General features: G+C 42.2%; 1 protein-coding gene across 1 annotated transcript in view; it reads left to right on the top strand.

The window, feature by feature from the left end:
• Nucleotides 1–25,945, top strand: part of khdrbs3 (KH domain containing, RNA binding, signal transduction associated 3) — a 73,333-nt gene that overhangs the window by 33,677 nt on the left and 13,711 nt on the right. Inside the window, exons 2-6 of the mRNA XM_071913373.1 lie at nucleotides 1,987–2,105; nucleotides 8,487–8,603; nucleotides 14,388–14,534; nucleotides 15,322–15,461; nucleotides 18,853–19,033. Of these exons, the coding sequence (XP_071769474.1) occupies nucleotides 1,987–2,105; nucleotides 8,487–8,603; nucleotides 14,388–14,534; nucleotides 15,322–15,461; nucleotides 18,853–19,033 (704 nt within the window). The remainder of the gene's footprint in view (nucleotides 1–1,986; nucleotides 2,106–8,486; nucleotides 8,604–14,387; nucleotides 14,535–15,321; nucleotides 15,462–18,852; nucleotides 19,034–25,945) is intronic.

The raw sequence follows: 25,945 nt of genomic DNA, 5'->3' as shown, positions 1-25,945 counted from the left end.
TTAGGTGTCATTTGCAGCCGAAACACGTTGTTTTTTAATATTAAAGCTTCGTGAAATTGCTCCCCAAGAGTACCTGAAGTCTTTTCATTTGTCTTGAAGCTTCACACATCAACACTACAGTAGAATGGTACAGAAGATAAGCGTTTGGATAAAGGACGACGTACATGACAATCTGGAAAAAGCCTATGTGTGTTTGGTGATATTTCAAGGCCCTGATTCACTAAAGATTTGCATTGTGTAGAGAACACATTGTACATCTCAAATGGCTATAGAATATCATGCTATTCACTCTCCATTTGCAGAGGGTGGAGAAGGGTCTAATAGACAAAAAGACAAAAACTTTGTGTTTGTATCAGTCATGCAGGTTTAAATCTTTTTTTTTTTTTACATATAATAATGACTTGGCCCTGAGTTCATGTTGCCACATCATCTGCCTCATAAACTGTGGCTCAAACAAGATCTTTTGAAAGTATTGTATTTAGTATGGCAATTCACTCCGGCTGATTCTGTATTCCAATTTTCAGAATTTCAATTCATTTGAAGATACAGTTTGGCTGGTTGTTAGAAATGTCTTTTTGGGGGGTTATTCGGACACCACAGCTTGAAATGCAAAACCTTCTGTGCGAGCAAGTCAGGGAACTCTGCACTACAAGCTTGAGAAACTGAAGAGCAAAGAATTGCACGACTTGCCGATGTAACACAATCTCAGCGAATCAGGGCCTGAATGTTTTGAGGACAAGGAATTATGGAAGGAGGAAACTCCATCTCGGCATGTTGCTAGGCGATGCATTAATATTAATTTTGTCTTTTCTCAGAATGTGTGCAGTCTCTGGCCCCCCTTGGGATAAACTGAAGCTGAAAGATATCTCCATCTCACTGATACTTCTTTTTATCCTGGTTAAAACTCATATCAAAGGTTTTAATTGCATTCTTCAAATTTAATGCTGCAGAGCTTTTGTGGAGGAATCACAGTTGCCTTAGTTTCTGGTTTGCTGTGCTGATACACCTGGCTCAACTCTGACCCAGTGCAATTGAAAAAGGGGAATGCAGTGTAACTGGAAATGAATGGTATTTGCACTGTACATGTGTATTTGCACTGTACATGTTTGAATGTATCATGCTTTTGTTTGTATGCTTCTATGAGGTTTGTCATTATTTGTTGTGGCTCTACAAGGTTTGAATTCAAGCACCGCAACATCTTATTCTGAACCAATCTCCTCCAAAAATCTGTATCCAAACATGACCCTTGATGAGCAGTCAAATAGAAAAGCAGACACTAAAAGCATCGTGATTGCTCCATTTTAATCTTATGTTTTTTTTTCCCCATTCAGAATAATTTTGCTACAGAAGAAATAAACCTCTGATGGAGTTCACCTTCTGCTTCACCCTCTCCCCTGCCAGGGTTTTAGCCTGAAGTCTTTGTTGTAGCCTCCCACACCTCGGAGCTGCCCTCTCTGCAAAAACCATTTCACTGGCACTGAAACACAGATGTTATCCATCTGATTAAACGTTCAAGGTTACATCGCCAAATACATCAAAGTCTGCCTCTTAGAAAAGAAGAAGCGTGACAGCCAATAGTTTTGGTAGCCTGGAGGTGCAAACTCCACTGTCCTCCCCATCATTTTTTTTTTTTTTTTAGAAGCACATGAAAGGGATTGAGGAACATGACGTGTCTCTACGGGTAAATTGGTGTCTCTGCTCAAACTGCAAAGTATTACGGTGATAGAGCCTCATCCACCATCCAATAGGTGAGATGAATGGCGCTGATGGGACTTATGGTACATCATTTCCAATAAAAACACATCAGTATTGACGTGGCAGTTGACTGAACAGGCCAAAAAGGTGCGAGCGAGAGCGTCAACTATTTCAGTTTATCAAGGACAAACACTTCTTGACCCTTTTTCGATCATCTTTGACCGTTTTCAGTTGCATACTTGTTGCTTCTAAACACTGACTTGTTTACCTTTGGTTCTTCCCTATCTGCAGAAATCGAAAAAATTCAGAAAGATGAGGGGAAGGAAGAAGAGAAGTTCATCGACGTCGTCATCAACAAGAACATGAAACTGGGCCAGAAAGTTTTAATACCAGTCAAGCAGTTTCCTAAAGTAAGTGCTATAGCGTCGCTGCAGAGGATTCTCCGAGAATTTCACATGCACACATAGAGAATTTTGAGATTGTGTTATTTATAGATAATGAAGCCAACTAGCTTTTCATTTAAACTCCTTACAACAGCCACTTGACAGGTTTTGTTGATGCTTTATGTTATTAGATGTAGCATATCTGGAAGACAGCGTACAGGCAGAGTGTTGGCTGACAGAACTGGGGTAGAACTATATTAAGGATGTTATTTCCTCTCTAAAGAATTGTTTTAAGCTTTTGAAATGTTACAACTGTAATTCTCTCTGCCTCTCCCCCTCCCTGTGCCTATTACACTGACCTTGGTCAATGACGCTTTCATGTCTCGGTATATTAATTTGTCAATGAATATTTATGAATATACGATAGGAAGGAATTACCTCACATTGAAATGCATTTGTTTGACTGTGTATGTATTCCGTATGGTACTCAGGTGGATACATGTTTATACTTTTCAGTCTTTTTTCCCAACTCTTTTGCATGCAAATGTTTGTTTATGCAAGACGAGTGCGCGCTATGAGTGGAAAATCATCTCCCCCATCATGGCGCGCTGCCTGTTTATTTTGAACCGCAATAGTCGGAATTGATCAGAAAACAGCAGACGGGCAGACACGCACGGACCTGGGAAAATTGAAAAAAGCTCGCAGGGTGACAAGAGTGTGCTCGTAATGCGACGAATGAGTCACGCGTACCCAGCGTTCTAGACAAGAGGCAGGTTCACGATGACCTCCATGTGAAAATGGAGAAAAAAAGAAAGAAGCCGCGCAGCCGTTTGGAGTGATAACGCCGCCGGTCGCCATGCGGTGAGAGCACTTGAGGCCCCGCCGTGGCAAGGAGCCCTCAGCAGCAAGCGCAGCGCCGTTTAATGGGAGCCGCATGCTCGGTGCATGACAGGGATTTCCCACTGGGAGCATGGTGGGGAGGCTGGTGTAAAAGTGAGAGGCCCACTCTTAGATGGGGGACATCACTCAAGTTTTCACCTCAGTCCCCCTGGGAGGGAGGAGCGGTAACCTACAGTATGTGAATGGCCTGACTTGAGAGGACAGAGGCTGCGGAAATACAGTAGAGGAGTCATATATTCAACCTAAAAGCTCTGTAGGTGCCGACAGAAGAAAAAAATATCTGCTTTTCTGCTTTATTTCAATCTGAGAAGCGCTGCTACTTATGCCAGCAATGACATGGACAGCAAAATTGTCAGTGTTCATTTACCTCTGGGAGTGTATTAACAGCACGCCAGGTTTTATGTCAGTCCACACCCGTCAGAGTCAATGTAACACTTTAAGAGATGGTTTTTGAAAAGCTAACCCCAGAGCCATACCAGCTCTAAGACAGACAGCTCCTCAATCAACACTTGTTAATTCAAAATAATTGCCACGTCAAAATCAACACTTGTGAATGCAGGAAAAATTTGCAGTGTGAGAATCGAGGAAGACAAATAAGTGATAGACACAGTGATGTACTGGTAAATAAAAAGGTGGAGAAGCCATGACTTCCATGAACAAAAAATATGTTTCCAGAAATGCGTTAATTTTTGCCTTAAAAGACCCTGTCTTCATATAATGTGCATCAGTTTGACACTCCTTACTATGATGTATACTATGAATTTGGTTCATAAAGGTTTAGATCAGCCTAAAAAGGTGGATGATAAGTGCTGCAAATAAATAGATGGGTTTATGTTCCATTATATTCCTGATTATACCTGGTAGAACTTTGAGAAGGTTTTCAGCTATATGCACTCTGATCTAAACCTGAATTTAACCCTGAATGTAAAAAATAATCTTGGGGAGCATTGAGTGCTGTGTATGTACTGTCATCTGGAGGCCAATCTGTGTCTCATAGGTTCACAGCTAAACAGATTTGCTTTGACAGGTTTGATAAGTGGAGCCGCTAATACGCTGTTTAGAGTTCCAACAAGCCACCGAAGGAAGACAAATTCAATTTGTTCTATCTGACAGGTAGCAATGGCAAGAGTGATCGGTCTGACTTGAATGGGCTTTCTCCTGAACTGCAAGCATCACCTTTTGGCTTCTGGCATTGAAGTGGCGCAGCCATTTTCCAAATAGCCATTTAGGAGCATGTACAGAGAACTTAAATCCATCCTCTGCAAACATAGCTTTTTATCAATATGAACCAGGCAAGGACACCATGCAGCAAGTTGCAGACTGATGATTCTCCAAGACAAATGGATCTGTTCTTCACTGATGATTTTTAATACCAAACCCTGATGAATTATATTGTCTGCTATGCTGCAAATAATTGGCCCAATGAAAATTTCTTTAATTTCTGGATCCGTGGAACGTTGAAGGCTTTTGAGATAACAGGAAGAAGACTGATGATGTTATGATGCTGTGTGCTGCAGTTCTGCTGTGCAATGGACATCACAGCACTGTAAAGAATGTCCTGCAACAGCCTTTACAAACAAGTATACCTCTACATATTTTATGTATGCTCAATTAACTAGTAACCATGAGGGTCATTTGTGTTATTGTTTTGTATTGTTATTATTTTAGATAAAGGCACCATTCAATTGAAACCTCTTTCACATAAAAGAATTTCAAATCATGATTGAGCCAGTATGACACATGCTGCCCCACCTACTCAGAAGCTATATGTACAATACCACAGCTTTTAAACGCTTTTAAATGTGCTATCGGTGCTCTCCTATACATTTGCTGGATCTATGTGGGCCCTCTCAGAAAGCATCTTTTGGCACGAAGCACCGCGGGCCATTTGTGAGGCGTAAGGAGTCCCACTGGTTTATTTCCAGTTCAGTCTGTGGCTTTTCTCTGTGCCGGGGAACGGTGATTTATCCTTCTACTGTCGCCCCTGTCCTGCTGTCCTCAGCACAATCATTCTGCACTGGCTTTCTCTGAGCACACCTCTCGCCAGGCTCACAGTAATACATTCAGCAAATGATGAAAAGATCTCAGATGTGCCCCCCCCCCCCCCCCCCCCACCGCCACCCCCCAACCCCCAACCCTACCCGCCACCCCCTTCTGGTTAAGTGTGATTAATCATAGATCCTTTCCCTACTTGTGTCCACTGACTTTTTAATCATCCACAAGCCACATCCCTCTTCTTTTCAGCTGCCAAACCAGGAGACGGTGCAACGGCTGAAACTGTTGTGTTTTTAGTCGCTGTGTTTTTTTTTATGAGCATTCTCGAGCATCCAGCGTTACTAAACTCCAGTGGAGGAGAAAGGGCTGTGCAACTAAAACCACAACAGAGCAGCAGGCAACCACCTATGATTAAACACATCAGCTTTTATTCTGGTGATTACAGACAGCGCCAGCGCAATCCCCTCACGGTCTAATGACATGAACCGCCACGGGAGCCCAGTCAGAAAATCCCTCATGATAACTAAAGCATTACCAAAACCCCAAAACATCAATCACAGTTGGAAGGATTTTGATATCCGATAAACAACAGGGATTATATTCTGCATTTAGTAAGACTATATTTGGAGGATCGTCCGTGTGATGAAATGCGGGTTTAGTGATGGGAAACTTTGCACCAGCAAACATATCGACATGGTGGTGATGCGTTTAATGTCCAGATTAAGACCTCCCTCTGACATTTACTGGCATTAGTCTGGTCAAATCTAAGGCAAATATGCATAATCTCTCTTTAAATAGCCAGACATTCCAATAGCACCAAATAAATACCATTATATCATGTCACTACAACACACCATATCAAGCCACTACATCATCTATAACACCATCTGAATCGGCTCCAACCTGCGTGGCATCCTGCTCACTCAGGGTCAATATTAGTGTCTCAAAGCTGGGTAATCAAATAATTACCAAATTTTAAATAGATTCTCACAGTGTCGTTCTTCTTTTGCTTTACATCTGATGTTGTGTAGCAATAAGTTGTAGCTTACTAATGTACTTGAATTATGTTTTCAGCAGTTTTTGTAGATATCTCTGGGCCCAATTCAAGCTGCATAAAGTAACGCGGGTCTTCTGTGGATTGAGATCTGTACTTTGTACTTTTTCAAACTTGGACCATTTGATGTGCGCACTGAGGATTTTGGGTGTGCCTTCACAGGTTTATTTTGTACTTCCCATTGGTATGGTGTAAAATCAGGCTATGGACTTTTCCCTCTTCTTGTCTTTCTGCTGATGTATATCCTTTAAATTCTATGCGCCTTTAATTCAGTTTTGTTTAGGACGATTACACGCGAAGATTGAAGTAGAAACTTGCCCACGGGACATTAATATGGATTAAAACATTATAAAAAAGACCTTACAAAATCTGAAATGACTTAGGCTATTCTGCATTTTCTCTTTTGTGAAGTCATTGAAATAAACTTTTAGATCAAAAAATAGTTTTATATCAAAATGGGAGTTTCTTGGGGTGTCCTGGTGGCTTGGTTGACTATAATCTTAACAACTCACCAATAAGCCACTCTCCAATTACATCGCTCATTGCATTGAAGCTTTGTGCAAACACTGGTTATGGCCATGTCTGCATCAAATACCAATTTGTGGAGTCAGCCTTCCTCTTCCTGTAAACTGGTCACATGCGTACAGTTGATGGCACTTATGACCTTTTGTTAAACAACATGAGAGACTCCTTGTTCCTAATCAAGAAATCAGTGATCAGTGTCCAGTGCACGAGGCCAGGCAGTGGGAGACAGAGGACTGAGACATTCCCACAGCACCCTGTCCGACGCAGAACCCGTCACCAGGACGGAAAGGGTGCCCGATACCTTGAGTAACATGAAGGGATGTCGGCCGTGTGATCTGGCTCTGCAAATCATTGTTCAAAAGACGACGCAGCTCAATGATCAAGGCCCTATCCAGGCGGAAACGATGGATGCACAGGGTGTCGGTTAAACTCGGCACATTTAAAAGATTTCTTGACAACGTCTGCGCGCCCTGGTACTGCCGTCTCCTTTGATGATCCCTTGTAACCTTGAACACGTAAATGGCAGAACGCGTCTTGTTTGCTTAGTTGTGGAGCGTCATCAGCTTGCTTTAAATACCATCACAATTCCACAGTCTGATCCTTTTCCTTCAGACATATTGCAGGGTTTCAGGTGCGTAAGGTACAAATGGACCTAAGTTAGCACCGCAATCCACATATTATAATGTGAAGGTGGACACGCCTTGATTTACATATTCATCAAGCCAAGGTCGTAACTTTGCAGGAGACCACTTATCCCCCACACGTAAGTCCAGGGTTGGAATTGGCACAGTGGGGCGTGGTGCTTACTGTAAGTCACGGTCTGAATAGGGCCCTACATGATCAACTCTATAGCCACGGGCCGTGGTGTAATTACAAAAGTTGAACGAACATAGTTGAGAACTGCTGGAGTTCACCTGAGTACACTGGCCAGGATAAAACCGAATAGTCAGTTACTGCATTAGAGCGAATCACGAAGGCTTGGCTCTCAAATCCCTCACCCAGGAATTGGCAGGAGCCTCCTAATAAGCACTTGGCTTCTGAACAAAAGGCAGGAGAGATATAGGTGAGGTGTAGAACAAAAATGGGTGTTTTTTTCCCTCCTACTTGCTAATTGATGACCTAGATAGTTGAGGGAGACAGCTGTATAACTCACCGTTAAAGGAAACATGGGAGGAGGGGAGAAAAGCATCGCTCCTCTTCTCTCTCCCTGACCGTCTCCAGCTGCTGGTGGGGTTGCGTTCAGCCTGTATTGCTATTGTACATTCTTTGACATAGCAATGCATAACATCCGCGTCATTATGGCAAACGGCGGTGACCTTGTGAAGTAATCTAACGCGGGAAGCATTTGACGGACGGCGTCGTTCCACGTCAACCCAGATACACTCGAAATGTTCACAACATGATATTGTGGTACAGCAATAATTCATATTCAAACAGCTTTAGAGACCGTTTGGAGCTGATATCAGAAAGATATTTAGGTTCTGATTTCACAAAACGATGTAGGTAGCAGAAGACTACGGAGGTCGTCTCACCTTTCATTTTGCCGCTTTACAGAGGTTTTCAATGTCATATCAACATCTATTCAATGTCAGAATGTTTGCTGGGAGTTATCTATTTATTATTATGAATACTTTTTCCATTTTATACTAGGACATTTCAGCAAGAGGGTCAACCGCAGAGCATCTTCATAAGACCGCTACCCATGAAAAACTGACAAACTGCAAACTTGACTGGGATAAGACAGTTTGGAAAGGCTTCCAAGCCGGATTGGTCTCCTGTCAAGTCGCGGGCAGGAAGAAATGCTGATAAGTTTTAATAAGCTTCAATCAAAAGCGCGCTGCTTGAGCCAAGTGTGATTGACGTAAGAAATGTCTTTGCTCTTTATCTCAAACAGACGGATTCTGATTGATCTCCGCTCTTGTTCTCTGTTGTAGTTTAACTTTGTCGGCAAACTCCTCGGGCCACGTGGGAACTCGTTAAAGAGACTACAGGAGGACACCCTCACAAAGATGTCAATTCTCGGAAAGGGATCCATGAGAGACAAAGAAAAGGTAACACTCCAGTCCCTTCTTTCATTTTCATCTTTCTTCTCCCTTTCTTCACTCTTCTCCCCTCCTATCATGCAAATGCACAAGAGTGGATCAGTGGATTTATCAAATATTTGATCTTAAAGGCCTCATTTTATTCAGTTTCATGATTTTGTTTTCAGATATACTATGGCTCGGGATAAGAATAATGTTCCTCATGATGTGTTGCAAATAAATGTGGTTTAGTTAAAAGTTAAATTGAACTAGTTGAATTGAATGAATTTGAAGACCAATTTACATTTTAGTGCGTTTACTGGAGTTAGTCTGAAACTGCCTGTAAAAAAAGGGTGGATTCTTGAACCACTCAAACAAAATCCAATTTTAATGATGTCTACATTTATCATCTTTAATCATATATGTATATAAACAGAGAATTCCTACGACGGCCCTTTAATAGCGGAATCGATGGCACACCGAACTGGACAGCAGCGAGTGAAACGACTTCACTTGGCTTGTCTGGAGCTCTCCTCTTCCTCCGTTTGTCACGGGTGATTTGTCGGCGGCGATGATTCTCGCTATCATACAGCACATTCCTTTTGATTACTGTGATCAATAGTCTTTGATGGCAGACTCCTCGTGAGTACCTGGAGAAAAGATCTGTCATGGAGATGTGCTGACCTCGGCAGCCCTCACCTGTCTCCGCAAAACCCCCTGCAGGATTTATGACTGACAGCTTTCTGTCGGGGACGCAGCGTGCGCCGTTGCCTGCGTTGTTTGGGGAAAAAAATACGAAAAAAAATAAATAAAAACCCTACACAGACAACTATTGCTTTGTCTTCAGCCGGTTGCAACGCTTTCTCACTTGCTATTTCGAGCTGCACGGCTTTCCTCCATATGTCATCGTAGTTTTCAATGCTTGAAATTCCTCGTGCAGGTCAGGGAGCCGGGCCACTGCAGAACAGAGTTTCTTTGTTTGTGTATGCTGAACCAAGAGAGAGAGGGAGAGGTCTACTTGCAGCCAGAGGCTCTTTCACAGGGAGCGAAAACAAAACTATCTTGTCTATATGGAAGCAACAGTCAGGCACTGTCGCACTTAAGGACACGTTTCTATTTATACCGATAAAATACACACTTTTCGGTGGGTGCTGACGGAGGGGAGAGGAGATAATGTACACTTTATACCCTGCCGAAGATGTAAGATGGAAATGTAATTGTGATCTTGCCATTCAGGGAAGATAATAGATGCGTCGGAGGATGAAACTGTACAATGTTTCAAGTCAATACGTTCCCCTTATAATCTTGTGCGCGTCAGTGTATGGTGTAGACACTGCAAAGAGCTGGGATAATTCCTCAAATATTTGCTGCTGGGGGACCTTGATCTTCTGTTGACAAGAACGTGAGTGCAGAAGGGAGGAGAGGCGCTGAGCTGTCTGAGTCAGAGTCTCTCAGTCTGGATATGGCACCTTGGTTGTCCTGCTGCTGTCAGCGCCGGATGATGTAAAGGCATCCGCGTTGCTCACTGCTTCTCGTTAGCGCCGTGATTAACTCATCCATTCTCATCCTTGGGACTTGTACTCCCTCTTTAATTTTCCTGATAGACAAAACAATCACATTTTCTTTGTTTCAGTTTTGTAGCTTGCATCGGATTTAATTGCGAGCTACTGCGGAGAAATACCTCAATTGTCCTAAAGTAATAATCTGTGACATTTTCATATTCTAATTTCTGTGTGTCAAAACTGTCCTCCCCCTAAAAATTAGCTGATTACCAGTTTGGGCGTGGTCGTTGCAAATGATTTGATAGTCCATTATCAGTTGAAGATTTGGGGGATGGTGCATTTTTAATTATATTAACAAGCATATGAGTTATGGAAGGAAAAGTCCAGAGTGACAGTGTTTTGCAACAAATTACACATCTTATTGCACTTGCTACTGACTAACTTAAAGTAATAATCTGCTACATTTCCATATAAATAAGTGTCTGTTTTGCTACTCTCTATCACCGATTGCTGTAACATAATAGGAATTCAACCTATATCCAGTTAATGAAAACTTTTACATTTGCTGTTCTAAACAGCCGGTGTCTGGTAGCTCTTTCCTGGGAAAAATCCTCTGCTGCACAGGAAGTGATGCATTTAACGTTTCCGGTTCGTTAGGGGTAGTTAGCATGAGCAGTGATAGCCACCATGGCTGAACAGACAAAGAACAGAGCGCCACCTACAGAAACTCAAACTGCATCAACAGAAAATCCAAGGAGAAAGACGTCACAGTACTGGACACACTGTTTGATTGACAGGTGATCTCTGGGAAGAGCAGTGCAGAAACAATGAGCGCTGAGCACCAAAAAGGAGACCAAATAAGAACAGAACCTCATGGATTACCACTTTAAGGAAAACATTCATTTTGATGGTACAGAGATGAACAGACAACACAAGCAGAGTAGATCCTTGGTTATCTGAAGCTGATGGAGGTTGTTGTGGATATCAATACTGCTCCTAGGCACTGACAGAGGGTTGATTCTCTCTGTGGCCACCCATATTTAATATTGGCACTCATTGTTCAATAAGGTGCTTTGGACAAAAATGTCCACCAAATGGCATTTATATTGCTAGATATACGTATATTATTAGTGGAAAGAAGAAACTGGGTCACTAAACTTGGCCTATGTGTTAATAAGCCAGTTTGATGTCTGAAGTGCGGATAAACAAGGCTGATAGAGTTGTGCGGTACATCAGCACAATAGATGGCTGTTATTGCATATGATGTGTTTTTCCTCCTGTCATTCAAATGGCATAATAGAATTCGCCCCCCAGCATCCAGTGTCTGCCTTTAAATATTTCATTTGAATGTGAATGCTCAGAGATTCACATTATTCTTTACCGCTGGGCTCGGTCTGGAGAGGCTCCGGTGTCCAAAGCGTGGTGGCCCTCTGTTTCCAGGGCGAATGGCTTTTCATAAGCAGATTTACACAGAGAAAATATAAACAGGAGGGAAGATGCTGCCAGTAGATAGGAGAAAGAGACAGCTGTAATCTCCTGCCATGGGCTGCTTAGCTGCTATAGGATGATGCTGGATCATTGATGCCTCTTATCAGCGCTGGGAGAGAGGCCCTATGTATGAAAATTGGTATACTAACACACATGGCACACGATAACACACCCCGGCCATGTGGTCACACACACACACACACACACACACATAGGGAAGAGTTTCATCCCACAAAGTGAGATATCCACTGTTTGAAAATGTGACACTTACTCTTACAAAATGATTGATTGCAAAGCATAAAAAAAAAAGAGAATAATATGAAACTTTATTGATCCTGTGGGGAAATTAGGTTGTTACAGCAGACAAATAGAATATGAGTACAACAGTAGAAATAATATAAACAATTGTGGGGTAAAATAAACATATTCTGACGATTTCAACACGTGAAACAGACTGTATGAGTGGGAATATATGGGGAAAGAGAATGGATTGCGGTACTTTTTAAAGAGGTAACTCAATTTCTCGCTTGATAAATGCCAAACATTAGACTGCCGGATTGTCTGTATTTCGGAGATTCGGCTGCTGATATTAGAAACACCAGGTAATGACTGTTTTTTTTTTTTAAACCCATATATAGGAATAGATAAAAGGGAAAAAGAGAGGGAGATTCACCAGCAGTCGTCTCTTTCCAACACCCTGCTTACACACTCTGCTTGACACCGGCAGCTCCATCAGCGGTGGTGCTATGCACAAAGGAGCCCTCTCCTCGTAAAGCACAGATTTATGGGGGAAATTACCATATCATTAACATACCACAGGCACTCTTAAAAGAAGGTTATTTATAATTAGGTGACATCAGAGACACTGCCTTGCATGGTGCTGGAGAGGGAGAAGGGAAGTAACTTGCCGCCACTGGAATGCCCCGGAGAAGACTGTTTTTTTTCTTATTTTAGGTTTTTTTTTTTGAAAACTAGAAACTGGGACGCCAAACCTGTTGTTGCCTTTGTGTAATGCGGTGGCAGACATTTGGGGTTTTGGCTGTCCTATTTCTCGCCATCAATAACATTATACTGGCCTGCTTCTGTCGGGCCTGAATGGCCTGCGAAGCCCCTCGCTGTTTACATGCTATAGTTTCTGTCGCAAGGTAAATGAGCTGCAGTTCTGTAGGCAGAGGTGGAAAGTGAGTTACAACTGCTCTACTTACAGCCTGACTAGATCGTATGAGGAACAAATAACAAATACAATCACTTTTAATCCTGTACCGTTACTTTTACCTTGTCATTTTCTGTAACTATTTACTCTTCCTTAAAGTGGTAATCCTCGAGATCCTCACTTTTATTGTGTCTCCGTCTTTGTTGCTCAGCACTCATTGCTGTGGTGTTTCTGCACTGCTCTTCCCAGAGATCACCTGTCAATCAAACACTGTGGGCGGGACTGTGACGTCTTTCTCCTTGGATTTTCTGTTGATGCAGTTTGAGTTTCTGTAGGTGGCGCTCTGTTCTTTGTCTGTTCAGCCATGGTGGCCATCACTGCTCATGCTAACTTCCCAGTTCTTCTTCTACTGTTTATTCCAAACAAACCGAAAATATAAAACGCATCACTTCCTGTGTGACAGAAGATTTTTCCGAAGAAAGATCTACCAGACAGCAGGTGTTTAGAACAGCAAATGTAAAAGCTTTAATGAACTGGATATAGATTGGATCACTATTGTTTTATACCAGTCAGCAATATAGTTTAGCAAAACAAACATTTATGTATGAAAATGTCACAGATTATTACTTAAGTCAGTAGCAAGTGCAATAAGATGTGTTATTTATTGCAAAAGATCATTATTCTGGATGTAGGCCTAACTCTCCATAACTGATATGATTTTGTGAATTTGGTTAAAAATGCACCGTCCCCAAAATCTTTGACTGATAACGGACTAAATTATGACTAAAAATTATTTGCAAGGACCCAAATGGCTGAGGGGGCAGTTTTGAGTCATAAAGAAACTCTTAATGATTTTCATTTAAAAGATATTAAGCTCTCCAGTATTTTTGGTGAGCTACTCTTGACACTTGAGTACCAGTCAAGCACTCTTACTCCAAACTGAGTTAAATATATGGTGATAATGAAGTGATTGCTTACAGTATTGGCACAATGTAGAGAGCGAGGCTATTTGTATAAATCAAGTACCCTATTATTCTCTTTGTCTGCATTAAAGATGGTTTGAAAAGATGAATCATTATTGACTTCAAGCGCCAAAGTGGTGAATTAATTCAAATACATATTGATCATATTTTAACATGAGATTCTCAATCAGTATAATACAAATCAGTATTTTGTTTTCTCCCAGAATGGCCGAATTTGTTTTGATGATACTACACTAAAATGCGAAAATCAGTCCAGACATTATGATGGAGTATATGAGCGCACATACAACCATGTGTTGTTTTCAACTGGCTTCATCTGTACATTTGTTATGAGGACAGGCAGCTGTGAGAGGACCAAAGCAATCAGTTAAATGTGACAGCAGCAGCAGCAGTTGAAGGGATTGTAAGGATTGCCTGTTCACAGAAATGTTAGTTTACGAGAGCCGCATGGATGTATTTTTTTTTTTTGTCGGCCTGTCTTCGCGTAACTAATGCATCACATTCCACGTAGCATTCAAGCGCTGAACCTCATTATGTAACAGTTGTAGATAAACTCCCTGGAATAAATCCTTGCAGAAATACAAAAAAAAAAAAAAGAAAAATCCATGAGAAATGTTCCCAGGCTTTGACAGCGTGCTTATTCCCTAGATGGAGGGTGTATGATACATGGCTGCTTTTGTACCAACAGGAGGAAGAGCTACGGAAGAGCGGCGAGGCCAAGTACCAGCACCTGAACGAAGACCTGCACGTGCTCATCGAGGTGTTCGCCCCGCCGGCCGAGGCCTACGCCAGGATGGGTCACGCCCTGGAGGAGATCAAGAAGTTCCTCATCCCAGTACGTTTCCCCCTTCCCTTCTCTACTACACCCGCCCTCCGCTCCTTCAACGCATAGATCTGCTCTTTTTGGCCTCGGCCGACCCCGGCATATAGAAACAACCTGCTCTTTCGTTCGCTCTTTCTCCCTGACTGTAATTCTGTCAGGGCCATCTGAGGCTCTGGCGGGCTCATCCGATTCGACGCACGATCCTGAGCGGGAAGTCACGGGTGTAACGAGCAGAAAGGCGGGCAGGATTCACTCCGCATGGGCCGAACCTCCTTGGCGCCGGCATGCGGGGGAGCTTATTTACTCTTACTCCATTCATTATGTATGCTCTCTCCCATGCTCTGAGCTATGATGATTTACATCTCATCATTAATTATCACCCAACCCGCCCCCCTCCCACCCTCTTTTCCACTTCCCTCTTTCCACCATCAAAATATATCTATTGATAAAGCGGACACATGACAATCATATCAATCTTTTTGTGATTAAAGACCTATTTCCATGTTAATTATGTGTTTTAATTCACTGGCGAAAAACAACTGTGTGAGGCGATAAAGCCAAACGGGGTCCCGAGGATTTATCAACGGGGGATCTGAAATGTTTTGCTGCCTCAGGAACAGCGGTCACGGCAGTACTGTAAAGTACATTAATTAGATATTCCCGGGGCTGTAGCCCTGGAGATAAAGGACGTAATTTAATACAGTGTAATTGAAAGCGAGTGTGTCGCCGTGTGTGTTTGTGTGTGTATGTGCACTTGTGTGTGTGTGTGCGTGTGCGTGCGTGCCGCCTCTGTCTGCAGGATTACAATGATGAGATCAGACAGGCCCAGCTGCAGGAGCTCACGTACCTGAATGGCGGCTCGGAGGATGCCAAGGTGCCATCGGTGAGGGGCAAGTCAGCCGCCCGTGGAAGAGGGACACCTGTTCCAGGGCCTCCCAGGTAACCTGTTTTCCAAGAAGTGTGTGTGTGTGTGCGAGGGGTTGTGTGTGTGAGTGCACTTTGGTTCGGTCGGGGCTTGGGTATTATTTACACTTAAAGAGCTGTTGGCAAGCTAGTATTTTGTCTGCAGATGGATGTGTAGGATATCCTTTTGCATTTCCATAATGAGATTCCACAATTAAAGGAGAACTCCGGTGTCATTTAGAGTTCGAGTCCATTTACTTCTGCCTCTGTCTAGTTTACATTTCCACCAATCTTGCAAGTCGTATGGAATTTGATTTTTTACTTGTTTTCGGTCGTTTTTAAAATACAAACTTTCCAGTGTCAGAACTAGCTTGAAATGAACTGCTGTCCCGGCTAACAAAGATGCCCTAAATAAAAAAAGACCTGAATGTGACAACAAAGTCTGTAAGGCGACATGTTTTTGAGGGACTTTTTGTTTGAGACTCGCATTTCTTCCTGTGGGTGTGAGGTGATTGACAGTAAGCAGAGCGTAACGTAACACATTGATATGAAAACACTCCGCTCGGGCACAATGAAATAATGATAAAACAGAAACTGTGACAAAACCAAATTAGGTCTTCGTATTTACTGTAATGGATTATCTAGCACAGGCAATTTTCAAGTCTGTGGAAGTTCTTTTTCATACTGTACAGGAATGAATGGCAGCAAACGGCTTTGCCTGAAGGTAGCAAAATGAACTCTGATATCTCCAACTATGCCGACTGAGTTCAGACACCATCAGGAATAATAGAGAGGAGCGACCTAGACGACTGGCACAAACTTAAAAACACACCGGTATTACTGTATGCTTTAAAGCTGCACTGGGCAACTTTGCACATTGGCAGCTCCAAATGGCATCAAGAGGTGATTGTTTGAAAACTGTTTGAACTTCAATACCCAGAAATCCTGTAAGGTGACGTCGGTAAACTGCACACAGCTCGCTCATGTTTACCAAGCCGGCCGGTCTGTGATGCTTTATACCAACCATACCAAAGAGACGAGAGAGACAAAAGATGAGTCCAGCTTTCTCTGGACGGCTCTCTGCTGCTTAGGAGGCAGTTTGGATTTCACTCTTAAGTTTTGATTCATCAGTGTTTATACCTGACACCAGAATTTCATTTGGGCAAATAGGCAGAATCTCAGCGTCTCAATTAGGTGGAATGAGACGGTCTTTTCTGTTGCAGCCCCACTTTGTAATTTAGGCTGGCACTGTGTTAACACTGCGAATGGAGGTTTTTTATTCCACATTATGATGGCCATAATTAAGCTGAGACCAATATAATCTGAATTGAATTAGGTCAATCTGGCAGCCCATCAAAGTAAACGCCTTTTATTGTCAATACCATCTGAAAACAAACTTCATATTTTATAGCGGATAGTAGTGTACAGTGATGCAATGTCTGGTGTCCATAAACAGCAGCATAGTAAAGTCCAATTTGCATAAAAGCCTTTATATGCAAATGATCTGCGTTATATGCCTGCCTCTCTACTGTCCCACTGAACCCATGCTAATTCCGACTCCGCCGAGACCCCATAACAGCACAAACAAAAATATTCATGGCCATTACAAGACTTGGACATTCTCGGCATCGACGGTGCGCTTTGAAACGGAAAATGCAAAGCGTTGCCTTGTTTGTTCTCTGTGTTTATAAAAGCAAACGCACATCTTTTTAACAGATTTGGAGATAAACAAGGTCACAGAGAGGCGTATTTGTATTGCTCTGAGTCAGAATATAATTGGCTGTGTTTTAAATTACACTGTAATTAGCATTTACCATACCTAATTTGAGTGTGATAAGACAGAAGTCCCACAGGCTCCTCGGCAGAAAGTCATGTACAGTATACTGCACATTCACGCTAACGTGTGCTTACTTTTAACAGATGCCACTGCTCAGGACATAGACTGTGTAGGGGGTCACATATTCCACCTTGCTCTGACTTTGGAAGAGAAGTCCTGAACTGACTTTCATGTTTTTTTCTACGCTTGAGGACAGTTCAATTCCGCAATCTAAACATTCACCACCGTCCCTTTTAGCCAGAAACGATTTTTTCCCCAGCCCCAAATCTGTGATGTTTCATCAATGTGCTATACAGCTCCACTGACGACGAAATGGAAAGCACAGGGAAAAAAGTGACCCGGAGAGCAGCCTCGGTGGTTTTCTGCTGCTATGACTAAACCTGCTGGTTCAGATCAGTTCACTGCTTTAAAAGGAAGCTCAGTTAGGTGTAAAAGCTCAAAAAACATCCTGCCAGACCACAAGGTCAGGCCGCCTTTCATTTTTCAAACTGAGCAGCTCGACTTTGCTTGCATCTTGATTACATCGCATATTAGAGTGCAGGGTCCGTGTTAATTCATCTTAGTGTCAATGTTTATGAACCAGAAAATGTGCTAATATAGCCTGTAAACCCCCCCCCCCAGTACTGTCACATTGTTCAAGTCTCCAGTGCATTGTCAGTGGAGCAGGTCTGGAAAGTGTTTATAGATGACTGTACATGTTTGCGTATATAAATATTAAAGGAAAAATCCACCCTAAACAATTTAACACTATTAACACTATTATACATTGGGGATGTATCTTGCATTTCTGGGCCCATTATTTTGTTTGCTGGTGTATTTTTCTTATTTCCAAGGATAACTGGCCAAATGTAGATTACGTGATGTCATGTTGAGATATTTCCAGCGCAGCTACAATGGAATTTGATAGCAGAAAAGTTTTCAGCGATATAAAACATCAACGGTAGACGTCAGGTATTGGTGTGAATCAAAGAGTGAGGGCTTCTTTCTAGACTCACCAATTCGCACCAACATTCGACAATCACACAGAGAGAAATCCATCATAGAAGAGGCAGAGAGACCAATTCACTTTTTCTCGACTGGAAAAACTCTCACTCCACTCCTGCGATTGCTCTCTCCACCTACACGCATAACCCACCGCTGAATGGAACGAGTTCAGGCACATTCTCTGGAGGTTGTTGAAAGTCATCCTGGGAAATGTAGGAAATCGCTAACTGAAGTAGAAGTAGATGAGGCAGCTTGAGAGAAAGTGGGTACACCAAAAAAGTAAATTACAATACTTCATCACAAAATAACTGATGATATATCACAGTGTAATCGTATCCAAGGGTGGATTTTTCATTTAACTGTCCAAGATCATCTGAATAACTTGTGTAAAAAGGGGATATTTGCTTTAAATCTGATCCATCCACTCACCCTGGCAGCGACTATGCGCAAATATCCAATTCTCTTTCTAATAATCCACAGCATTACATTTACTGCAAACTCCACAAAAAGCTAAACGGACCTGTGAAAATGTTTCTGTGCAGATGCTGCCATGTTGATTTTGCCGCTCTTTCATCTAAAACCCGGTGGCTGTTTGTCTTGTGTCAGGAGTCGAGGAGGAGTTCCTCCTCTGCATGCGGCGGTGCCCCGGGGAGCAGCACCCAGAGGTGCTCCACCCAGCCGGGCGCCATCTTCCAGAGGGAGGGGGGTGCAGAGAGCCAGAGGCGCCCCCCCGCCTGCCGGATACCGACCGCCCCCTCCCATAGTGCAGGACACATACGGCGAATATGTGAGTATATATATGTAGAAAAGATGCTGTACAGATGCACACAGACCTTCACACACTCAAACTGATCCTTTACACACATTGGGGTTAGACTGATATATCGGTTTGCTGATATATTGGGCCGATACTGGCCTTAAGGAGCTGCTAACCCACCTATAAGAATTTCATTAGTTTGGCTTTCAATGGAGAGTTTTATGGTCCTATGTCCAAGTCAACTCCAATACCAGGTCCAGTCAGGTTTAAGTCAAGACCAGGTCCAAAGGGGTTCAAGACAAAGTCAAGACCAAGACCAGAGCAAATCAAGTCCTATTCAAGAGCAAGACCAAAATAGGCAATAAACAGTGTATACATCTTTCCAAATGTGAAAAAAATGCTTGGGGAGTTTCTTAAGGATGAACAGCGATCTCAGTCTATTTGCAGGAGCTCTGCACTATAACCTTCAACTTACTACTAAATAATGCGTATGAGTTTGAGGGCCATTACATACTATACAGGGGTGTAATCCCTTAAATTGTTCATGGTGCTGGGGAGAGAACAAAGGTGGAGAAAGGTGGTGAAAAACTTTTAGATAGGCAGGAAAAAGTGGAGTCAACATCCAAAGTCAGAGTCAAAATAAACACAAGAAACACTGAATCCTTGTAATGTTTTGTAATGTTTTTTCAAATTTAAAGATATCGGCACAAAATATCGGCTATCTGTAGATTCAGTCCAAAAATATCGGTATCGGTATCTGTCGTCAAATTCCATATGGGTTGACCCCTAGTATGCATGTAGTACTGTACAGTGCTCCATATTCAGCTGTTCTCTTACAACATGTGAGAGAGAGAATGGATTTGTTATTGTAACTGTTATTGTGATTTGGTGTTGTAGCTTACCTGCACAGTCTTATGGGAACCTTGGTGAAATATCAACAGCTGCCAGAGATGAATATATTAGGCTTAGAGTCAGAGCCTTTGTGCATTTGCCAGGAGAGTCTCCCGCCGCACTGTCAAGGCAAGTTCCCCTGGGACTCCGCCATCAACATAGCATATTTAGCAGATAGAGGGAGAGAGGAGGTGGCCTGCGTTGGAAAATTGCCCCAGCAGCCCATACCTAACAACATCTGACAGGTTTATTCAGAGGTTGCAATTCAAATGCGTGGAGGTCATAGAGAATGACTCCTGGACCAGCTGTTTCCCATCATTGTCACAGTTGTAAACTGCATCCCCCGACACCTGCACCTGTGTATCTGGGTGGAAAAAAGACCCCCAACATCTGCCAGATGATAAATCTAACCACATCGCTGCAAATTAGAGGCTGAATGAGTTGCTCTGTATTATCTGAATGCATCGCTATCCCAGGACTTGTGTTCTCCGTCAGGCGCTGACAAATAGGCTGTTGTATTCATCAATGAAATGACATGGAGGTGTTTCTCGCCCATGTTTGTTGCCTACATGTATTACTGCTTAGCGTACACTGCTGTGCCTGTTCCCATATTTCTCTTCCTGCATGTCTGCTTGTCTATTAGTTGCTGTGTGGCATCGCCATAGGCCAAAACATTAATTCAGCTGCAGGCGTGCGCTGCTTTTTGTTCTCCTATCTTATAGAGACAAAACGCATTAGATCTAGGTTACCTCTTTTGTCACAATGATATATGGATATATCTTTGTCTGGATGGCTTGGTTTACATAATCCACTTCTATCAAAGCTCGTATTTGTACTGTAAGTATCAGTATCAAATTACTCTGAATCCAATTGTTACCAAACAAAATCACAGAAATGTTATTATCCGATGATTCAGTCTTGGCAGCCCCATCAGACTTGAATGGTTACTATGATTGCAGCCAAATCTCATTTCATGTAATTCATTAGGCGCATTGAGATCACTGTCTTACCTGCCACTAATCCCATTGGAGAAGAATTAGTCATAATGTAATTCTCAATTCTTAAATAAGGCCACATGCCATCTATTTCCTAGCATTTTGGCATGCGACAAGGACGCTTTTCAGGTTCAGTTAGATTCCCGATTTGAACGTTGCAAACACAGAATCTGAGGACGCTAGTTAAAGTAGGCTAAGCACTAGCTGAACTCCACTGTCACGGTAAATCAAGGCCTACAATATGACTGTAACTGCGTGTGTTTGAATCCATACCAGATGAGAAGCTTTAATCCTTTTGGGTGCGGAGGCCAAGCGATGCGCAACGCAAGTGGGTCGGTATTGTTTACGTTAAGTCCTGCAGATACAGTAATCCTTTCTGAGCATTGCGGGTTATAACCTGCTTGCTGACTCTTGTGGCATTACGAATCGCCGTCACACCCCCCAGGCCCTTCTGGCTGCTGCACGGCCAGCCATGTTGAGAGCCATGGAGGGTTAATTGAGTGTCGTTTGTCTGGTGGACAGTGAAGACTATTATATTTTCCATGGTGCTGTCCTTGTCCTTTTAAACTCAATTGAGTGTAAGGGCTGGGAAAATATTTCATATACAGTACTGAGGCTGCTTCCAACCAGTGTTGCAGTCAAGACCACTCCAGTCAAGACCAGTCAGGCTCAAGACCAAAGGTGGTCAAAGCTGAGTCCAAGGCAAGTCCAGACGTTTGACTAGTATAACACAGAATAGCAATGTCACATTTTGACGCATGCGGCAACTTTTTGACATTCTCAATCTGATGGTCCAATTAGCGTGTCTACCCCTACAGAGGAAAAGCTTCAACCAATTCCAGCCTGTTCAGGTTTGTGAAACTGGGAGAAGGATTGTGTCACAAAAAAAACCCAGAATAAATGAGAAATTGTAGACCGATGTCCATGGCATGCAAATATTCTGCTTTTTGTTTACCTGGAGTTATACCATTAGAAATTATTTCGCTTTTATCCATGAAAAGCCTTGTGTGGCACAGCTGTATGGAGGCCAGGCATGTTTTTTTCCTCTGACAGATGGCATCGTAATACAGTAGTCGGGGAAAAACAAGACTCTGCCTCTTCATTTGATTTTCTTAATCTGTGAAGTTTTCCTGTTTTGTCATTTGCATTTGTGACACCTTTTCAGTTACTTGGATTTTAGCGGTGCATGGGCAGCGCGGTACATCCAATTCTCGACAGTGTAATGTGTAAATCATTTGGATTTAGTACAGTACGCTCCGAACAAATCTGCTGCCTCAAAAGCCTATTCTCTATGACCGTGGCATCCCTATCTGTTACAGCGGTATTGTAGAGCACAGTGGAGCGGCTGTGATACTGGTGTTGTAACATGCAGTGCCAGGCCCTGTGTTAGTCTTCAGTGGCCTCAGAGGCCAGTCCTTATCTTTTAACAACACGCCTCTCAGCCATCCACTGGCATACAAATGAAAGACTCACTTAGGGGCTGCTCTCTCTCTCTCTCTCCCTCTCTCTCTCTCTCTCTCCCTCTCTCTCTCTCACTCTGTCTCCCTCTCTATCTCCCCCCTCCCTCCCCACCTCTCGCTGTCACACTAATCCTGTTTAGTCTTGGCAACATAGCGGTATTGCAGTATTGTTGTGCTATTGTGCTCTCCAAGATATTTTGAGTAAATGGCATATCAATATGAATGCATCAAATATTATAATAGCATCACTTACACTGTCACAGTCCACTTTCCATATCGAGGCTGTTTTTCATCAGCCTACAGCCGTAGAGCAAAGTAAAGGATCGCAAGTGTCATTTTAGACTTGCCAACATGATTTATAAAACAACCATGTTTCTCCTCTCAGCTTGCTTGTAACTCAATTATAGAGTGGCTGGTCTAATAAATGGCAATAACATGCCATTGTTAAGGTTTAATGCGGTCTTTAACACCAGCCAGTGTTGTCCAATGTGAATGGACAGCACCTAGATAGAGTCACCAATGAGATGAGAGGAGGACTCAGTTAGCACTAATGGTACCTGGCTTGTGCTGAAAACTAATCAGGGCATCTACCTGCTCTGCTAACACAATGTACGGTAAACATCACCCATGGTTACAGTGCTTTGTGCATTAAGGCACTATTGGACATAAGGACAAGCAATGCTCTAGCTTATCAGTACCTTAGGCAGACTGCTCCCCATGCGAACCACACTAAGTTCTTGAATGGGATAATAATAGGATATTCCAATCAAGGCATACTGAGGTTGGTTATTTCTGAATAACAGACCGTAGTTTCACATCTAGTCATATCACTCCGCAGTCAAGAAGTGCAAGTCAGTTTTGAGAGCATGAAACTTTGGTTGCTGGTTAGAGGCTGAACTGCAATCTCACCGGATTTGTTTAAGTTACAGTTCTGCTACAGTGTAGCCATGGATCCTAGCTAGACACTTTTCAATGGTTACAGTTCTGCTGCAAAGTGAAATTTTGTGAAATGAGCACGAAGTCTGAAGCGCAGATTGGGCGTTGTGGACAGAAATTATGTGAAAACGACATTCCTCCGCCATGAATTGGACAAAAACACAAATTGGACAGGCCATTTTCACTTAAAGGTTGGCTAACTGTTAAGTTTAGGCAAGTAAAACAACATTGGTTAAGGTTTTGGCTAAGCTTAGGGTTAAGGTTAGGAAACCACTGTATTTAAGGTTGGTTTCAAGGTTACGGTTAGGTTTAGGCAACTAAAACAATTTGGTTAAGGTTAGGGAGGCTTTGGTCATGGTTAAATAAGAAAAGGTAAAAATGAAAACTTATTCATGGTAGAAATCTTCTTGGAATGACTTGACTTGAGAATCGAACTAGTGTCGTTGGCATTGAATGCAAATGCGTACGCCCTCCACCACTCGGAGATCAGGAGATTTAAATGTTCATTTTATGTTTAAATATGTTCTAGGTGATAGCCTGTGTTTTACAGCTGTTAGAAGTTAAGTTGAAAGTTATTGAATGCTGTTGCCCTTGATTGTTTTTTAAAGGAAACAAAACAGAGGAGAAAACAATGAGCGTTTCTGTTTATTATCATGTGGCCATATGGACAGGCCTTATGCTGCTGATGTGTAAAAACAGGCTGGCTTGGTTTCTGAGTCAATATGGAATAACTAGTGCAACCAGTTGACTCTCTAATGCGATACAGGTTGTGGCTGTCTTCTTGCTTTTTATACTCGAGGAGACTAATTTATTTGATAGCTGAGGCTGCCTTCACAACCACAGCTACATGACTTTACTTTTTGTCTTCCTGCCGAGATTCCTATCATTCAATATTCATCACCAAACTTGTTTATCCTACCCTGCAATTGGTATAATAGAGCCAACTTTTAAATAGATTTGAAAAAGGCTAATCCTCCGAGTTTTGAAACAAAAACAAGCATGTATCTGACGAAAACAGAGCAACATTATTTCAATTTCAAATAAGATGGATTTTCTAATAATGTTTGTGTGAATGCACAAACGTACTTCAATAGGTGTCTTTTTGTTTCAGCTTTCTTCAAACACTTTGGCTCTGAATTTGAATAAATTGTTTGATTTGCATTGTGATTTTTCTGCTACTTAATGTAGACTCAGCAGTGAGGAATGACGCCCAAATCTGCTTTTGTACAGTATTCCTAGTTACTGTTTGTTTCCTTTACCTTTGTAGGTAGTTAGCATAATGAAGTACTGGTTAAAACCAGGACCAACTGCAGTAATAAGGTGATCATACTGTATTTCCAAGGAGCAAGATGTTAGGATGTGATGGGGATGTGAGCTTGGTCCACTCAATCTACAAAATACAGTAACATAAGTCTCCTCAAACGGATGATATTCTCATGAATATTCATGACTGGGGGCAGGCTTGGTTCTTCTGTCAAATCAAGCATCAGACTAAAACATGATGATCATAAATATGCATCAAGCGGATGGGGAAAATCATAAATATTCATTGACGAGTTTATATATCACTGACTTTGACATGCGCAGTAATGTACTTGTGAACTACAAACAGAACTACAAATGCTCCCAAGGCTCATCATTCCCGTCGACTTTCTTCCTAATGTATTCTCTTTGGGGCTGTCCTCCACAGCCTGTTTCTTCAAATATACCTCCAGAAGACACAAGTCCTTCACAGTCCCCCCCGGATGTTATCTTTGCTTTGAATATTGCCAGTGTTGCGATGATTACAACCAAGAACCATGTTTTCTAACAGCTGTTCAAAAAAAATTGTGAGGTAATTTGTGTATTTTTCTTTTCGTTGTATTTTTTGGTTTCCATTTGCAGTAAAGTGCAAGGATGGAAAATTGTAAATCAAAGGATACAATTTCGTCTTCATGTTGAAAAGTGCCTTTAATTAGACCCCTTCTTTTGACAAAATTGCACCGCTTTTTGAAAAGTGCTGCCCCTATTGTTTTTAAAAGATTTACAGGGTTTAATATTATAAAAAAAGTACAGTTATTGACTAAAATTACAAGTCCTTGCACTAGCTGTGGGGAATTGTTGACTTTGTAAAAGCTCTTGTAATTGCAAAATTACAAATTCCAGGAGGGACCTATATTCCCCTCAAGCCTCCTCCAAACAAACAGAAGGGAACTAACAAAGACCACCGCAAAAACCAACCAACCAAGAATAGAAAAGGGGGGATGAAAACAAGTTCTGAAAGCCACCCACTGGGATGCCCAAAAAGAGTTGTGAGCAAATAAGAATGGTTTCTGCCATTCCGCCAAGAGTCCCCACTAATTATGTCCAAAAACGGCAAAACTACAAACTAAGAAAAGAAAAACCTGGGGGGAAATGAATGACTTAATGAATGACTCACTAAATCAATGACTTACTGAGTGAATGAGTGAATGAATGAATGAATGAACCATCTGTCCCAGCTCATACAGAGAAAATCAAGCAAAGCGTTGTCTTGTGGCAGAGCTCAAGGTGTGTCCTCACTACACCTATCCTCTGCCAAGGCTTTAACTGCTTTAGCTTGGCAGGCGCAGGAGAAGAACATTATGACTAACAAACTGTTGCAGAAAGCAAGAAACCTAAAAGAAAATGAGGTAACCACT

The sequence above is a fragment of the Centroberyx gerrardi genome, chromosome 19, assembly GCF_048128805.1.
Source record: "Centroberyx gerrardi isolate f3 chromosome 19, fCenGer3.hap1.cur.20231027, whole genome shotgun sequence".
In the NCBI taxonomy this organism is placed as follows: Eukaryota; Metazoa; Chordata; class Actinopteri; order Beryciformes; family Berycidae; genus Centroberyx; species Centroberyx gerrardi.
Note: the sequence above shows the minus strand (reverse complement) of the source record. Positions and strands in the feature narration are given on the sequence as shown.